The 17,087-nt window shown below is 52.6% G+C and overlaps 1 protein-coding gene and 1 pseudogene across 5 annotated transcripts in view; one reads left to right on the top strand and one right to left on the bottom strand.

Annotated features, from left to right (window-relative positions):
• RASA3 (RAS p21 protein activator 3) overlaps window positions 1-17,087 on the bottom strand; it is a 148,551-nt gene that overhangs the window by 16,489 nt on the left and 114,975 nt on the right. For all 5 annotated transcript variants that reach the window (XM_063101983.1, XM_063101984.1, XM_063101987.1 and 2 more), the window contains 10 exons: window positions 14,376-14,452; window positions 10,381-10,485; window positions 8,841-8,997; window positions 8,210-8,358; window positions 7,328-7,442; window positions 5,296-5,370; window positions 4,379-4,502; window positions 3,212-3,318; window positions 2,046-2,123; window positions 377-454 (listed from right to left, as the gene is read on the bottom strand). In XM_063101983.1, coding sequence (XP_062958053.1) covers window positions 377-454; window positions 2,046-2,123; window positions 3,212-3,318; window positions 4,379-4,502; window positions 5,296-5,370; window positions 7,328-7,442; window positions 8,210-8,358; window positions 8,841-8,997; window positions 10,381-10,485; window positions 14,376-14,452 — 1,065 coding nt within the window. The remainder of the gene's footprint in view (window positions 1-376; window positions 455-2,045; window positions 2,124-3,211; window positions 3,319-4,378; window positions 4,503-5,295; window positions 5,371-7,327; window positions 7,443-8,209; window positions 8,359-8,840; window positions 8,998-10,380; window positions 10,486-14,375; window positions 14,453-17,087) is intronic.
• Window positions 5,840-6,562, top strand: LOC134381972 (methylthioribulose-1-phosphate dehydratase-like; annotated as a pseudogene).

Here is a 17,087-nt window from a genome sequence, read left to right as displayed (position 1 = left end):
TTTGGGTCTGGGGCCCTGGGCTCCAGGGCTGGGGTGTTCAGGGCTGGGTGAGGGCAGAACAAATGGGGTGATAGGCCAGCGAATGAGACTGGGAGTGGGCACCAGCGTAACAGATGCCAAGGTACAACATCATGTTGGCTCCCAGGAGCCAGCCAGAAAGAGTTTGAAACTGTTCTGGGCATGAAGAAAGTGTCCTGGAACTACAGAGGAGGGTGTTTGGGCAACATCATGAATGCACTGAAATGTTCACAGTGGGTAATGGTCAATTTTGTGTTGTGTGGATTTCACCTTAACTTAAAAAGGGCAATACTACTTCTTGGGAACAATATACACTACAGGGGACGGTGAGTATATGTTAGTTGATGGCGATACTTACGTTTTTCACTGCATCAGCATATTTCTGCTCATTGAAGAATTCATAAAATGTAGCCATGTATGTCTCCTTAAAACTGGCCTAAAATGAGACAGGTCACTCGATGAAGGCCTCAAGGTATCTTGGCTCATGACCCAATACAAAAAATCTAAAGGCACGAGTTATGACCAGCCTAAATCAGGATAATGAGACAAAGTGAAGACCCTAGGCCCCACGGGGTAAGTGGTGTGCAGTATGGAGGGCTGTCCCAGAGGTTTCAGCTCAGGTAGAGCAGAGCTGAAATCACAGAAGAAAGCTAAAGCATGTGTGTAAGATGAATTAGACTTGGGGGGTTGCAAGAGTTCTTTATAAAGAGTGATTTGGTACAAATGACTCGATACCATCCCTGCATGGTCACTAACACCTGGGCTCCAGGCTTACAAAGCGGTAAACTGGCACCCAGATGTGATCACTGGCAAGGGAGACTTAGGGTCACAAGTGGGGTCCCAGAGCCAACAGAACTAATGACAGAGCCTGTGCTCCCAGGCAGGAAGAAGTGGGGCCTTCAAAGTCACCGTTCCTGAGGCTTGAACCCCATTTAGTGTTGCTTTCATGTTGAGATTAACTTTACAGTTTCCCGCATATGAAAATGAGATGAGCTCTGTGCAGACCTTAGATGCAGTTTAGGTTCCTGTTTATAGTATCCGTCCACAGATACTGGGACAGGTCGGTGAAAAAGAGCAATCACTCTTCTCAGCCTCAGCCCCAGCCCCAGCCCCAGCCTCCACCTGCCTGTGGGCCACAACACAGCTTTTATTTACTGGGATTCAGAGCAACCCACTGTTTGTCCCTGAGGGGCTACTCTCACCTGCAGTATGAGATCCTGGTTCCCCACAGCACTAACTTCTACCTGAGGCCTCAGCCGCAGAGGATGGGGAGCCACAGGACGGGGCTTCTGCGAGTGTCTGTTCAGCCCTTTCCAGACAGAACTGTGAGGAGCAGTTGGGACAGCCTCCCCCTGCCTGGGACAGCCCACCATCAACCTGGGGCTCTCTGGACACCAGCATCCAGCTTCCTCAGGCAGTAAGTCATGAGGCTCTTGAAGGAAAATGGGGCAAAGGGCTCCTTGGGCTGGGAGGCTTGGGACAGACCCTCACAGGACCCCCTGGCCCTTAAGCCCCAACATCCAGTCTGAGGTGAGTGACAGTGAAGGTGAAATGCAGATTTGTCACCCAAGAGGGGAGTGGAGCTTGGCCTGCCCCTGCCTGGGGAAGAAGAGACTGCATGTGGACAAGCCTCCCAGCGAATGCCAGCTCCTAGGTCCATCCGGTAAAGCAGAAATGTCCTTCGATGCCCCCTGCAGCTGGGGGCACCCAGGAGTGAAGCCCACTTAGGAGGCTCGACCACCTTCCGAATCCACTGACGGAAGTCAGGTGTGCTGCCCGCCCTGACCTCGGGATGAGTGACGTGCCACCTCCTCTCTCAAAAGGCAAAGAATGACAAGTTCAGAAGGTGTTGGGTGTTCTGTTTCTTAAGGTGGTCAGTGGGGATATGATGCTGGCTTTTTATTACTGTTCTTTATCCTTATAACTTTGTAAAAATATCACTCGTGTGTGAGGGATTTCATTTATCTTTTCTGAAGAGATTAAAAAATCAGTGTTCTTAGAGAAAATGATAAAAATAAAAGACTTACAGACTTTGACTTGGATAAGCTGCCAAGAGTCTGGATAGTCTTTGAGATAAGCGTCAGGGTCCTAGATGTCTGCGGGTCCTGTTTGGGAGGGGGAGAGAAATGCGAGTTCTGTTCCAGTTTTATAGAAATGCTGTGATTGATCACAGAATTACACAAGATGGCAAAACGAATGATGTCTCCTAAACACTAGCACAGCATGTGCACAGGCTTTGCAAATAGATACGCAAACACTGGATTCAGAAAGGATTCCTCTAAAGCCTCCTACTCCACAGTGTCCTCTGAGTCTGCATTTCAACAAGATGCCCGGGGGCTCCCACAGGGAGAAGTGCGAAGGGAGTGTCTTAGAATGAGCAGCGTCCTGGTGGGGCAGGAGACCCTACCTGAGGACTTACCTCTCAGCCTTCACACGGTTTGGAGAGTCTAACTTAAAGCCAAGGGAAACACAAGTGGGCCACCACCTGAGTCCCCTGCCCCCTGGGCTGCTGTCTCCTATGCACCGTCACTACCTGGCACATTTATCTGTTGACATGTCACACCAGCAGAATGTCAGCTTCATGAGAGTGGTGTCCCCCAGAGCCTGGCACTAGTAGGGGCTCAACAGATATTTTTTGGCTGATGTTAGTAAGTGAATAAAAATATACAAGATCATAAACACTCAATTTCCTTCTATGGAAGGAGGGAAAATGTAATAATAGTAATTGGCAGCTGAAACCCTGGTCAAACCATACAGCTGTCTGTCAAGAGTAGTGTTAATTCCTCCCATCATGTACAGTTATCAGAGCTGATGCGACTTAAATAGAAAGGTCACTAAACCCACCTATAGACAGACAAGCTGTGGGGATCGAGCATGTTTACAACCCACTACCACATAACCAGCTGCACCTGCACTGCAGCACAGCCCTGCAAAAGATCCTGGCCCAAGGCTGACATCCTCTGCCAGTTTACAAGGTCTGACAAGTTTAAGAGGACTGGCTGGTTTATAAGGGCTGACAAATTTAGGAGGACTGGCTAGGCTAGTTTGGGAGGACTAGCTAGTTTAGGAGGATTGGTTAGTTTACAACGTTAGACAAGTTTAAGAAGACTGACTGGTTTACAAGGGCTGGCTAGTTTAGGAGGGCTTACTAGTTTATTAGGACTGGCCGGTTCACAAGGGTTGACTGGCTTACCGTGTGGTGAGGCGTGATCTGGAAGAGGTTGGGGGAGAGGATGGCGGGTGCGAAGAATCTCAGGAAGATAAAGCTGCTCACGGCGGTGTACCTCACGTCCAGGTCGTCTGGGGTCAGAGACACAGAATGGCTGTTCCAACCAAGTCAGCAGCACAGCAGCCTCGGGTCTTTGTAACCTGGCACCCAGCTCCTCCCCAGGGTCTCAGGAGGAGGCACAACCTCCAGTTCCACCCCTCTCTCTGTCTCTCTGTTTCTGTCTCTGTCTCGTTCTGTTTCTCTCTCGTTACTGCCAGACTATTCGGGAGATGGGCTGCCACAGCCGGGGAACCCTCCTGCCCTCCTCTGGGGGGAGAGGGTGCACTGTGTTTGTTACTTGTTTATTTCCATAATGTTCCAGGTGGGTGTGGGGTTTGGATGTGCCTGGGAACTGGCACCCCTGCTCCTCAGCTACCTGAAGGGCCATAGCTCTTGGCGGGGATGTCCTGGCTGCCACACACAAGCCCAGGGCTCTGTGGGACACAGGGCCTTTCCCTTGGTCGTGTTGCAGGCTCCCCAAGGAGGGAGGGCCTGGGGGACAAGGCAGACGCTTGGCCTCCTAAGAAGTGCTTCAGTGCCCGTGTACGGAGTGGGGAATGCCCTGCCCTGCTCATGGGGAGGTCTGTGTGAGGTGGGGACGCCCTGCTCCTCCCCAGGAGTCAGCAAGATTAGGCAGCAAGATTCCAGAGAGTGACGCAACAGCCACCAGGAAACCAGTTTCCCCAAACACTTTGGACTTTGCAGTCCATCCAGGTGTTTGGTGAAGGGAAGGCTTTCCCTTGAGGGCTCCTCTTCTTAAAAATGCCACGATGCAGAGTTCAAGACAGCACTAAGGCACGAGAAAGCCGCAGGGAAGACATAGGAAGAGCCAGCCTCAAATCAGGAGAACTGACATTCCTCCCTGATGAAACCCGGCAGCCTGGCCTTCTTGGTCCGGGGCGGGTGGCCCCATGTACTGACCCCCTACAAAATCCAACCTCTGAGCTCCTGCTCTAGATTTTGCTGGCTCTTGTCCTGCTAGCAGACCCTGAAGTGTCCCCAGGCTTCCAGGCATCCGGCAGGGGTGGGTAGTTACCCAGCAAGAAGCTGTGGTCATTTTTCACCAACTCAAGCATGTCCACAAGGACTCACCTTGGAAGCGCTTGGCAGCAGCCTCACGGAGGGAAAAGAAAATGTCGCACATGACGGTCGGGCAGCTCACTCCAGACTTGGTGATGACGTTGAAGATGCGGTCGACATACTGCCGCAGGTTCTCCTACAACGGGACGTGGGTCAGATGCCTGGACTCCCTCCTGAGGCTGCCTGCGTGAGCCACACGGAGCACAGGCCACGCCTGCAGAGAGACTGAGTCCAGACGGGTGGAAATGGCTCAGAGCAGTGGAAGACGCTAAAAAAAAACCCCAACCTCCTTTCAAACAGGTACTGAATAGTTATAATTAACATGATGCAAATAACTATTCATTGGCGCCCTGAGAGGGAAGCCACACTGGGCCCCTCTTCTCTACCTGACTTCATTAACTGAGTGTGGAATGAAACTCACAGGAATATACCTCCCTGAAAGCAACAACTCTTCTTTTATTTAGAGGCATGACCCAAATGCAGCATAATCTGCATGAAGAAATGACATGAAAAGACAAACAATGGGGTGAAGTGTCAGCATCAGGGAGTTTTGTTTTTTAAACAACAGGACACAACTCCAGGAACAGCTTGAGATGCCCCAGGATTGGGGACGTGTGTGTGTTGAGACGAGAGAAAAGAACAGGCTAGGCAGCCTCGTCAGCCTGATCCAAGGATGGTGGATGAGCCTCTCGGGAGCACAGCTGCACGGGGTAGGCCTGGGAGCAGGGAGGTCTGCGGCAAGTGGTCGTAGATGACGCCTCACACCAGGTCAAACAGTGCACTTGCGGCCAAGGGGTGAGGCCCATCCCATTCCCCACCCACTCAGGGATCTGGGGTGAAATAGAAACTCCACATGGCCACAGGCTGAAAAACCCCAAAATAGGTGATGGGCTTTAGAAAGTGTTCATGAACAAAACAGAAATCCTTACCATGTTGTTTTCAAGGTTTTCACCATCTTTTAACTTCACAGGGTCAATTTCACAAGATTTGTGGCTCTGGCATATCTGAAAGAGCATTCAAGACAAGGGCCCTCCCTGTAAGGCGGGTTCCAGGCCAAGATCTCAGGCTTCCCTGAGATGGAGGCCACAAGCTTTGTGCACAAAACTGGAGCAACTGACTCTACCCCAGCCACTGGTGCAGAGTAGGCATTGCAAGGCCAGGCCTGGGCCGCAGTTGCCACACAGACCAAACCCAGACCCCAAGCTTGGAGTGGTGTCTGCAGCGTGCACAGCCTTGAAGGGGACACCTGGCACCTGCTCACAGGCTGCAGGAAGGAGCAAGTGAAATACAGGATGCTAATGTGGGGGGAGCAGCCCCCAGTCACTACAGGATAAACAGCTTTCTCGGGACGGGTTTGCATTAGTTCATGCAGGTCTAGGCTTTGTAAAGCTTTAAAAACATCTTTATTTTGGAGTGCTGCCATGGGCAAAGCCGTGGGAAGATTAGAGGTCATGGGTCCCCCTTATCTGGGATATGTCTGGTTGCCACACACCAGAGGGAAACTGTTGCTCCTGGTGATGCGGCATGCAGGACAAGGAACATCCAAGATACCTGATTCCGAAACTTTTTAAACAGTTCTACCGTTTGGGCTGGGCCACTGGGATTGGAGGAGGAATTAGCTTGACACATGATGATGAAATCTACATTGCTCCTTCAGGAGTGCAGGAGGAACTAATTCAGCCTGAAGACACATTTGTTTGTGACATGAATGAACAGGAGACAAGTGGACCTCCTTTATCTGAGAAGCTGAAAAGCCTTTACACAGCGATAGGAGCAGGTGCAGTGATTCAGACCCACCTGAAGCTGCTGTCATGGCCTCCCTTCTGTTTCCCAGACAGGAGTTTAAGATTACACATCCAATAAAAGGAATAAGGAAATGTACCTCAGGAGGGCATTATAGATGATACGTTAGTGGTACCCATTATTGAAAATACACCTGAGAAAAGGGTCTTAATGAACAAATGGCTCATGCGATGAATGCACACCCAGACGCTGTGCAGTGCTGGTCAGACACTGTAGAGCGTGCATGTGGAGAGAACATGGGACAAGGCTAAGACCACATGGGAGTAGTGATTTGCCATATCAATGAAGAAAGCAGGACTTGATCCTACACAGCTCTCAGCTGAAGGAAATGGAATAAGCCACGTGGAAGTTTGGTTATATACAGAGATAAAGCTAAGCTTAATTGTTACTTAAGAGAAACTTGACTGCTTTTCAAATGAATTGGAAATGTCCATGATGATAGTATTTTGTCACTAAATACTGCAGATGTTCACCCAGAATCTCTTCTGACACTTAAATAGTATTTACTTAAGTGACAGGGCAGTGGAATAAAAATTTTATACTCAGAAAAAAACAAACAAAAAACAAAGTGCTGCCATGATTTTGCCTACAGATCAAACCAGGATGCTATTTTAAAATTTTCTCACATTTGCCTGTTTTTTATGAAACTGTTCCAGGGAATGCTGCCTGACAAGGCATCCCAGGGAACAGACAGTGAGGAATGCCAAGTCGTCTGGAAAGGAATGTCAGCCTGCACCCTGGGAGGGACAGCCACAGCCCTGGAGGTGGGGAGGCCACACAGATGCAGACTCAGGGATTTGGGGAGGCCCACAAGCACATGGAGAAAGAGGGTGTCCCTGGAGGAGCCAGGTTTTTCTTGTATGTCCTTCTGGCTCTAACAGAATGATAGATTTTCCTAAGTATTTTTTTTTTAATTTGAGAATATGAGGAAGAATCTGGGACACCCATGGAACGTCCTCTCCATAGAAGCTACAGAATGAAATGATACCCCTGTAGCTGGGTGGAGACAAAGCTGACGCGACAGCCACAGCCCTTCGTTCCCGGACAGCTCCGCATGCCCACTCTCCCTCACCCATCCCTTGTGGAAACATCAGCTAGAGGCAGCCATCGTCCACCCGGCAGCCGAGGTGCTGGGACTTGCAGGGCCCACCCGCTCACCTCCTCTATGGTGGGCTTCAGGGTGACGTGCAGGTAGTGCATGCCTGCCAGCTTCATGGTCTCATCGATGCACTTGGACGTCAGTGAGTTTCCTCGGAAAATGGTGTTAGGGTCCCTGGAAAACAACATCAGGGAGGATATGTGGGTCCTCAGGACACCAACACACTTTGGGGAGAGTAACTGGCCCTGAACACCCGCTAGCTGGATGCAGAAATGAGTGGACCCTGTGCCCAGACAACTTACTAGGAACACAAGCCAGGCCGGCCTCGCGCTCAGGATCCTGAACTCTCCGAGGGGCTGCCCATTGGTAACCCACCCTCTCAACAGGCCTCATGCAACACAGCCCACCACTTCAGAGGGAAGGTGTGCCGGCCTTTGCCCCCTGTGAAGTGTGTTTTTGCAAAAAATTCACGCGTTTGTGCACCAAAAACTTGGGTATACTCGAGGTCGGGCAGAGAACAATAGAACAGGCTGTCCTCACACCTGCTAGGTGCAGGGCACATTCTGCACCTTTAAGTCACCAGGGAGTGAGGGTGGCTCTCTTGAGGCCCTGAGGGGCACTGTATCCCCATTCGCCAGCCATGAGAGCTCTCAAGGGGCAATCTGGAGTGCCAGAGCAGGGCCTGGGCTTTCCCACCCCCTTCCCACTCTTTCTCCCCTGGATTTCCAAGAGAAATGGTGCTTTAAAAAAATAAATAAATCACTAAATGTGTGAAAAAAAAGGTGAACTTACATGATTTCTGGGGGAGCCTGATGGTCCCTCAGACTCTGTACCTGATGGGATTGTGGACACTTCTGCTGTCCCCCACCTCCACCCTCCCACCCCTAAATTCTCACCACAGGGCAGCAGGGATGGGGCTGCGGGCTGGGCCGGGAACTCACTGCGTCCGCTTCACCTCGGCACTGGCGATGGCACTGATGAAGGGCACCACGCGGCCACAGTGCAGGAAGAGCCGCACCAGCGGGATGGCCGCCTCCTGCTTCTCCCTGCACACCTCGCCCAGGATGTGGGCTGCTGATGCCGACACGGGCTGCATGGGGGACCGGGTGAGTGGGGGGCAGCACCCCCACTGGGCCCCATGGACCCCTGCCCTGCTCTGCGGTCTCACTTCCAACCTTAATAAACACAACTCTTTGCGGAGACAAAAAGTGCTACAGGAAACCCACATCAAAACCTGCCATCTGCACCCTGCTCTGCTCCTCCAGGGAGGGGTCTACACTTCCTCCCACTAACCCCTAAATCCAGGCGGTGCTGGGGGCCTCGGGCAGGGAACCCATGATGAAGGGGTCAAATCTAACACAAGTTAGGAAGCCCACGGCTCTAGCTGCAGAGGGGCTGAGAGCTCCCCTCCACCAGCAAAGGAGGAGACAGGCACCCCTGGGCAGGCCAGGACCAGCTGCAGGGGACCACCAAGGGGAGGGGGCTGCAGGGGGGAAGAGTCCCAGCACCTACAGGGTCTGGGCACTGGACCCCAGCCATCCTGCGTGGGTGAGGTGTGGCTCAGACAAGTACCTCCACGTCCGTAGACTTCAGCAGCAGGTCCTGCAGAGGGCGGTAATAGTCAGAGGAGAAGACATGGTCTTCCGTGTAGACCACATTCAGTCTCAGGGACCCCAGGTCATCTGGCTTCAGACTCTTGCCACCGTTGTCTCGGGGCTGCAGGAAGTACCTGGAGGGGAGGCAGTGTGAGGTGCATTGCCCTCCGCAGACCTGGTCTCTCCAGGGCAGGCCTGCTGCCACCGGACCTCCCTCGGACTGTCCTGCCAGGGTCTGAGGCAGGTGGTAAGGGACCCCAGGGTGATTCTGCAGGACACCCCTACAGAGTCTGGTCACCTGGGGGCGTTACCCCCTTCAGGGTCTGATCACCTAGGGGGTTACTGTAAGGGCTGACTACACAGAGCTACAGACTTGGAAGGTGGGGGGAAGTGGGGTGGGGAGAGGAAATGAGCCCGCTGGAAAGTGCATGTAAGCAGTTAGGGAAACTCTGCAGGTCAGTAATTTACCCGTGAAGATTAACACCTAACAGCAGTGAGCAATGAGAAAACCAAAGTTGAAATTATTTCAGCAAAAGTGTGGTATCGCTTTTGACGTCAGAGGAGATGGTGCGTGTATGTTGGGGGCTGGGCAGGCCACCTGGGCACAAGTGTTTTCTGACTGGCTACTCCACCCTCTCTGGTTCTACCCAATACAGCCATCCAGGACCCTCCCTGCTCTGGCTTTATTGTCCAGGCAGTTTAACAGCCTGGGGTCTTGGGTGGGTTTTCAGTGGGCTGCCTCAGTTACGAGGGCCAGGGGCCTGCTTAGCATAAGCAGAAAACCAGAATCTACGTTGGTAGGCCTGTGCTAGTGCTGTCTTTGTGGCAGTAAAAGATAGGGATTCCACGATCTCCTGGAAACAGAAACTCTGCTGTGTCAAGCACTGCAGAAAGCCACACAGTGTATGGCTCCTGGAGTGTCCCCTGGGACTCTGAGCTCTCCTGCGTGTCCATGAAAGGAATCATGTGAACTAATCACAAAATAAAACAAAGTCATTTCTCTTATGCCCAAATACTAGGTATCCAGAGAAAACAGGAAATAAAGGCACGAGTAAGCAGGACAGCGGAGAACTGCCTGAAGTACACAGCACGTTGCAAATCGTCCAGTAGTGACACTGCTGGGGTCCCCAAGAGGAAGACTGGACACCAGCCACCAGGTGGAGCTTGCTACGTTGACGTTCTTAGGGGCTGCTGAGCCATGCCAATGGTTTGTCCTCCAGTAATCAGGCTCCCAAAACTGTTTTCAAAGTTTTCAGGCCTGTTTCTTATCCCCACTTTCCCCTTTCTTTGTGTTGAAGCTCTGCTCTGTGATGCCGTTCCCTCTCCTCACCTGCTGTAAGAGTACAAGGTCGGTCACAGGCCAGAGCTGGATGGAACTGCGTGCAAAATAAGAGCAGCTGGGCACTAGGCGAGGCTGAGGCCAGGGCACAGCCCCATGCCATTTCGTTCTGGCAGCACTGTTCTCCTTGACTTCCCAAAGCTGTCCCTCAGAGTCTGGCCGGGCAGCTGCCCCTTACCATGCCTCGTAGGAGCTGGACTGCCGCAGTACTTTCAGCGGAATCCGTAGTTCTCCCAGGAACTCATCTCCAAACTTCAAGTTGCTGGCATTCCAGAGGTCAACTCTGAAAAAAGGCAATTAGTACACAGATCTTACTAAAAGCAGAGTTTACTGACAGCATGTTTTCCCCAAGAGGGGCAGGAGCAGGATGGGGCCTTCATTCAGTTCCTCCTAAGTCAGGCCCAGTGAAGATCCAGACTGAGTAAAAATACTGTTTAAAATACGAGGTGAAGGCAGGATGTGGCTCTGGAATGAAGGCTTGCATTTCCCAGGTGCGATAGATAGGCAGAGGGAGGTGGAAGTTGTGCTTGGGGTCTGCAGGGGCAGCAGCGCCCCCCAGGAATCAGCCTCTCCTGGCTCTGCGACAGGAGGGAGCCACTGGGCACTGCTATGTGGGATGGAACCACACAGCTGCTGTGCTAGGATCCAGCAGCACTTGTCCCCTGTAACTGGGAAGACGCCCAGCAGCAGACACTCAGGATGTGTCCACCAGCTCTGCCCCACACCCGGCATGGTGGCTTTACCCTGCAGGGCTCAACATGGTAGACGACGAAGGGACCATGCCTGAGCCGTGAGGCTGCCTGTGGAGACGGTACCTGAAGAGGATGGACTGCCCAACTCAACCACCAGGCGCTCCCTGTTTTCTGCCCATGAAAACATCCTTGGAAAAACTGGGTGTCCTGTGAACTCCTCCTCCCTGAACTTAGAACCTTGCCTCCGCAGTTGCTCATGACCTACCAGTGTGACTCATGCTTGAAGGGGCCGGGCAAACCCACCGGGAGGGTGACCACAGCTGGGTCAACGGCAGAGTTGGGCATTTTTGCCAAGAGTCCACGCCCAGCGTTGTCAAGAGCCTGGTCATTTCTATCACAGCAGGGGGCGCTCACTTGCCATTTTTCCTTGGGGGATCCTCACTGTTCCCTCAGATGGGGCCGTGGAATTGTCTCTGACCCTAGACAGACACACTTGCAGTGCTAACAGTCCAGGAGGGCGCACGTCCCACATCAATGACCTCGCCATCCGGTTATCCACAGGACTGAAACTCATGCAGATCTAAGCACGCTTTGGCGGTCAAGGGCATCACTGTGGAGGGGAAGATTCTAGAAGACTTGTCCAGTCTTTGTGCTGCCTTGCAATTCCAAGTGAGCAGGAGCACTGCAGAGCCTGAAGCGTGTTCCCCCAGGATTAGGCGCACCTCCGGGGCACGGCCAGGGGTGTTGGAGGGTCACAAGCAGGAGCCAGCCTCCAACAGCACATTTTCTTCAGAAGAAACAAAACAGCATCTTTTTTTTTTTTAAAGGATGACAGGTAAGGGGATCTTAACCCTTGACTTGGTGTTGTCAGCACCACGCTCTCCCAAGTGAGCTAACCGGCCATCCCTATATATGGATCCGAACCCGTGGCCTTGGTGTTATCAGCACCACACTCTCCCAAGTGAGCCATGGGCCGGCCCCCACAACAGCACCTTTGATCTGCCAATGACGCCTTAGCAATATAAGGTGCTGGGCAGGCATTTTTTCCTTTTAAAAAAGAGAAACATTTAAAACATTTTTTGTATGCTTTAAAAAAACTTAAAACTGGGATTTCACTCTAGAATTTAAAGTTCAATGTTAAAAAGAAAGAAACAACCTTCATCTTAGCAAAAGAAAGGGGAAGCTGGAGTCTTAGGGTGGAGCTGGACTCTGTGCCTGTCAGACGCTCCACCTCAGGGTCCCTACCCCACCCAGTGTTCTAAGTGCTGGAAGTGAAGATTTAAACTAAAACTTTAAAAATTGGTCTCAAGGGCCAGCCCGTGGCTCACTCGGGAGAGTGTGGTGCTGATAACACCAAGGCCATGGGTTTGGACCCCTATATAGAGATGGCTGGTTAGCTCACTGGCTGAGCGTGGTCCTGACAACACCAAGCCAAGGGTTAAGATCCCCTTACTGGTCATCTTTCTTTTTAAAAAAAAAACAACACTGGCCTCAAACCGAAATATGTCTGTGGAGGCAACTGTCCCACGGTGCTATGGGTCAAATGTGTATCTGAAAAGTTCACTTACTGGAAACTTGACCCCCATTGGAACAGTGTAAAGAGGGTGGGAAACAATTATGGTATCTGAGAGGTGGGGCCTTTAGAGGTGGTTGGATTGTGAGGACTGTGCCTGGTGAAGGGATTCGTCCGCTCACGGAGTGGTGGGTGTGGTTCTGATGGCTTTGCAAGGAGAGCAAGTGAGCAGGTCAGCTCCCCCTTGCTTAGGCCACCCTCGCCCTGTGACACCCTGCATCACTGCAGAGCCCCCACCACGAACAATGCCCTCACCAGATGTGCTTCCTGGACCTTGGACTTCTCAGCTTTACAAAACTGTAAAAGATAAGTTTCATTTCTTTATAAATTACCCAGTTTCAGGTATTCTGTTATAATCAACAGATACGGACTAACGTACTTGGACTTGGGATGAGGTAGGAGAAGTGGAAACTGAGCCGAGCTGTGCTGGGAGAACATGCAGCACACCACGGAGTTGGCTGCGTCCCACGGGCTCCACCCTGCCGTGCAAAGTGCCCGGGGGGCCTCCCCTGACCACATGCCTGCGGCATTTCTAACGGAACCTTTCATTCCTCAAGAAACCTGACTGTAAAGGAAGCAGATTTAAGCCATGTCAAATTAGGAAAGTTCCTAAGGCTCTCAAACAAACACGTTTGTCAGGCCGCTGAGGCAGGCTTAGTCCCACCACACCCTAAGCGTGAGGGAGGGGCTGCCGAGTCTCCCCAGGAAGGACGCGTCACCAGCAGTTTAAGGCCAAGCATCCCCCAAACAGCCTAAAGGGACGTCGGTGAGTCCCAGGGCGAGGCCTTAACCCCGGGCTCGGGGAGGACAGTCAGGAAGCAAGCAGCCTGCAGCGTCCTCGGTGCCCGCTCCGCTCTCCTCCCGCTGCTCTTTTCTCTTTTGTTCTCTTCTCTTCCTTTCTTTTCATTTTTTGCACAAGATGGAAAACTTGAAAAGATACTTATATCTGCCTCTTCACACTGGGTAGGAGGCAGCAGTTGGTACAGGAAGAACAGAGGCTACAATCAGAAGCAAAGAGGAATCCAGCTTATTTCTCCCAGGAAGAGGGACCCACAGGGTACAGGAAGCTTCCCCCAGACTGAGTCGGTGGGATCTTGGTACATTCTGGGAATAAAGACTCGCACTGGCTCTTGTCTCCTTCAGTGCTCGCTCTGAATTTTGGGCAGAACACATCCTTACCCCAGCAGATCCATGTGTCACTCTACCACATCCTGTGGGAGACACCAGGATGCCGCGGGAGGAGGATCGGGAGCTTAGGTGAAGGCATGAGGAGGTCCCAGTTTCCATGACAACACACTCGAACAGGCAGGGACGGTGAAGACAGGACCCCAGGGAGAGGGCTCCATGCAGGCCCATCCAGCCTGAGGGAAGCACATCCTTAGGAATTGTGTCCCATTGGGAGAAGGGCACTGGGCAGACGCCAGGTTCCAGAGTATGTCCCGTGAACCAATGCCAGTGGGAAGGTCCCTGGGTGGCTTCTAAGACTGGTCCTGGTGCAGCCTCTGCATTGAGATTGTTGCAGGAGGCGAGCACAGGCTGCACAGGGACGGCTTCAGGACAGGACCCTGTAAACAGCTGTGACCAGCGCACTGGCCGCGCAGCCCGACAGGTTTGGCAGACAGAACCTCACAGCAGACCCTGAGCAACACAAACCTCTTGACCTTCATGTCTCAGAAGATCCTGCAGATGGACTGCAAACCAAGCTTGTCCATTTGGTAAGTAAATAATATCTTTTCAACCCCCCTTCCTGATATCTGGGAAGTTTATGACAAAACTACAACTGCTAACATCCTCGTGTTAAAATGACCAACAAAATGGAAATTAGACACAAAACAAAACAAACATATGGAAGTGATTCAGACTAAAACTGCAGGGCAGGAAACGGTGAGCGCTGATTTCCTCCCTCACCTAATTTCCAGTTTGTCCACGTCTTCCTCCTCGAAGTCGAAGTGGGACTTTTTGCTGTAGCTGCAGGGTCTGGTCACCTGGAGTCACAGACAGAAGAGAAAGCACTTAAACGACGCCACTGCCGAGGCTGAGGGCCACGGGCACCGCGAGGCCCGCTCTGGCTGGGATGTGCACACTCGCCGTCCTTGAGTCCGCTCAGGACAAGGACACCCGCGGCAGGGAAGGAGCAGCGGCAGGGTTCTGGGTCGGGCCCAGTCTTCCAGGTGCCTGGGTGTATGGGTGGGCGGAGGTTCTGTGCTGCAAGCAATGGCTGATTCTCCCCAGGCAGGGACATGTGGATGGGTCCTGAATGGTCCCCGACCCGCGGGCTGCTAGGGTGAGTCTCTCTGCCTGGCAGGCCTGGTGGTTTCTGCTCTGGATGCACCGAAGTATTAAGTGCTTTGGGGAGTGGGACAGGGAGCCCCTCATGCCCCGGGGGGTGCAGCAGCTGCTGCCTATTCAAGGTCAGCTCCTGAAGTTTCCTTTTCATCACTGTGAAGGATGAAAAGGACCCCACCATTCAGGACCCCAGATGGCCTCTAACTGTCCCCTGAGCAGCGTCTGGGGAGGGGTTAGAAAACAAAGGTCAAAACACTGCAATTTTCCTCCTGATATTTTAGGGCTTGTGAGTTTCTTAAAACACAGAAAGGAGTGAAGGAGCTGGCTCCGAGGCACATGCCTTCGGGCTCTGCCACGTGCCTGCGCAGAGGAGGGAGGCCGGTGTCCAGCCCAGCTCCTGGAGGTGCAGTGAGTTACCGCTGCAGCAAGCCGCTGCCTCAGTCAGCAAGTGACTACTCCAGGAAGCTACTTCTTCAGTAAGTTGTTACTCTGCATTCCCGCTTTGACCATCCTTCAACAGTATACTAGGTTATCACGGTGTTTACAAGGAGGGCTCCCTCCTGCAGGCCACCCTCCCGGCCTCCCCTTCTCAAGGGATCATCAGAATCGATGCTAATTTATAATTTAGAAGCTTTTGGCTCACAGTTCTCATCCAGAATCTGACACTAAGTCATGTTGCTTTGATTGCTTAAACTCTGAGCTGTGATTTTCTGATTGGTAAACTAGAGGTTTGTGCCAGTTTGCCGCAGAGGATGGCCGAGGGCCCCACGAGGCAGTTCTCTGCCTCTTAGTCCTATGGCTGCAGACGCCTCCCCCTCCCACCCTCCACACCCTTGTCCCGGATCTGTTTCTCCCCCAGCCTCTCCTGTCTCACAAAGCAGCTGCTCCCGGCAAGGAGCCTCTGACGCCTGTCCTCCTCCACAGCCACCCATCCACTCTGCTTCCAAAGCCACCCCGAGGGTCCCATCGTCAGCCCTGTCGCTTCCCTGCCCAGGACTGCTGAGTGGCCCTGCTGTGTGTCCCAGCAGCTCACACTCGGTTGCTTCCTCAGGCAGGCCCATGACTCAAGGCCTGGCTCCTCCTCAGCCTGCAGGTGTCTCTGAAATGCCTCCTCCTCCAGGAAGCCCCCCTGTTCCCCGTGGAACATTTCCTGTCTCTGCAGAGCAGGATCATGGTGCCATTATATGGCTTATCTGCTCATTATCAGTCTCTCAATGCTGGATGTGTGACGACCACAGGGGCTGTCTGTTTTCTTCCCATCTTATTCTTGAATGATCTCAGCACAGAGCCGGCACTTAACACATCTGTTGAGTGAATGAAGGCAGCTCTTACAGAATGCAAAATAATAGATGTTTGAGGGGTTTCTAGAGAACTCTGGTTGTTATTCTGAAAGGAAATGATCTGAAAGCCACTTCCCACTGAAACTGAAAGTTCGTTTCCCTCCTGTCCAGTGGCTGCCAGCTCCCAGCCCTCCCTCCCTAGTGGCTCGGCAGTGGGCTGAGTCAGAACCACGAGGCCATTCACCAGCTGAAGCCAAATGGAGATACAGAGAGCCACGTGAGGGAGGTTTGCTGCTGCTGAGCAGGGGTGGAGCCAGGTCAAAGGACTAGGTCAGAGGACTCAGACTCAAATAGAGGGTCCAGCAGCCCATAAGCCAGAGGCCTTTCCAGGCATCTCACAGTTGTGATCCATGGTTTTCAAACTCATCTGTGGGTCACTAGGTTAATCTAGGGGCTGGGGCCCACATTTCCACACTGTGAAACAGGAGTGCACACAACACAGACAGCAGGCATCACTCATGACCTGAGAACGGAGCAGGGGTGGACGCAGAGGCAGGAGCTGATCGCTACCCAGAAAGCTATGCAGCACCGTGACTCCGCTGACCAGTGCCATTAAAAACTCCTCTACGTTTTCTCACCAGGAGTTCATGCCTGCCCTTGAGACCTGAGGCTGGAGGGAGCCCCATCCGCTGCCTGCCTCATCGTGGTTCAGAGAACCATCTTTGCCTGGCTGTGAACTAAGGACCTCCATCTGCGACAGAGACAGGCTCCTCCACCCGTGCATTGGGACCCTGCCTCCAAACCCCTCCCCACACCAGCCCCACCGCAGGTCCAGCTCTCTGCACCTGAGCACCTGGTTCTAACACAGCTCTACAGGTTTATTACCAAACATCCCTGTCTTTACCCCACCCCACTTACACTCCAGACCCACAACAATCTCCTGCAGCCTGGATACTTGCACACACAGGTGTCCTGCAGGCTGTGCTCAGTGTCACCTCCTGGGCAGCCCCGCCACCCTCCTCAGGCACATCTGGTGGCTGTTCTTAGTCCTGAG

This window comes from Cynocephalus volans, chromosome 7 (genome assembly GCF_027409185.1).
Source record: "Cynocephalus volans isolate mCynVol1 chromosome 7, mCynVol1.pri, whole genome shotgun sequence".
NCBI lineage: Eukaryota > Metazoa > Chordata > Mammalia > Dermoptera > Cynocephalidae > Cynocephalus > Cynocephalus volans.
The sequence above is the reverse complement of the archived record's forward strand: the minus strand, read 5'-3'. Positions and strand labels throughout refer to the sequence as shown.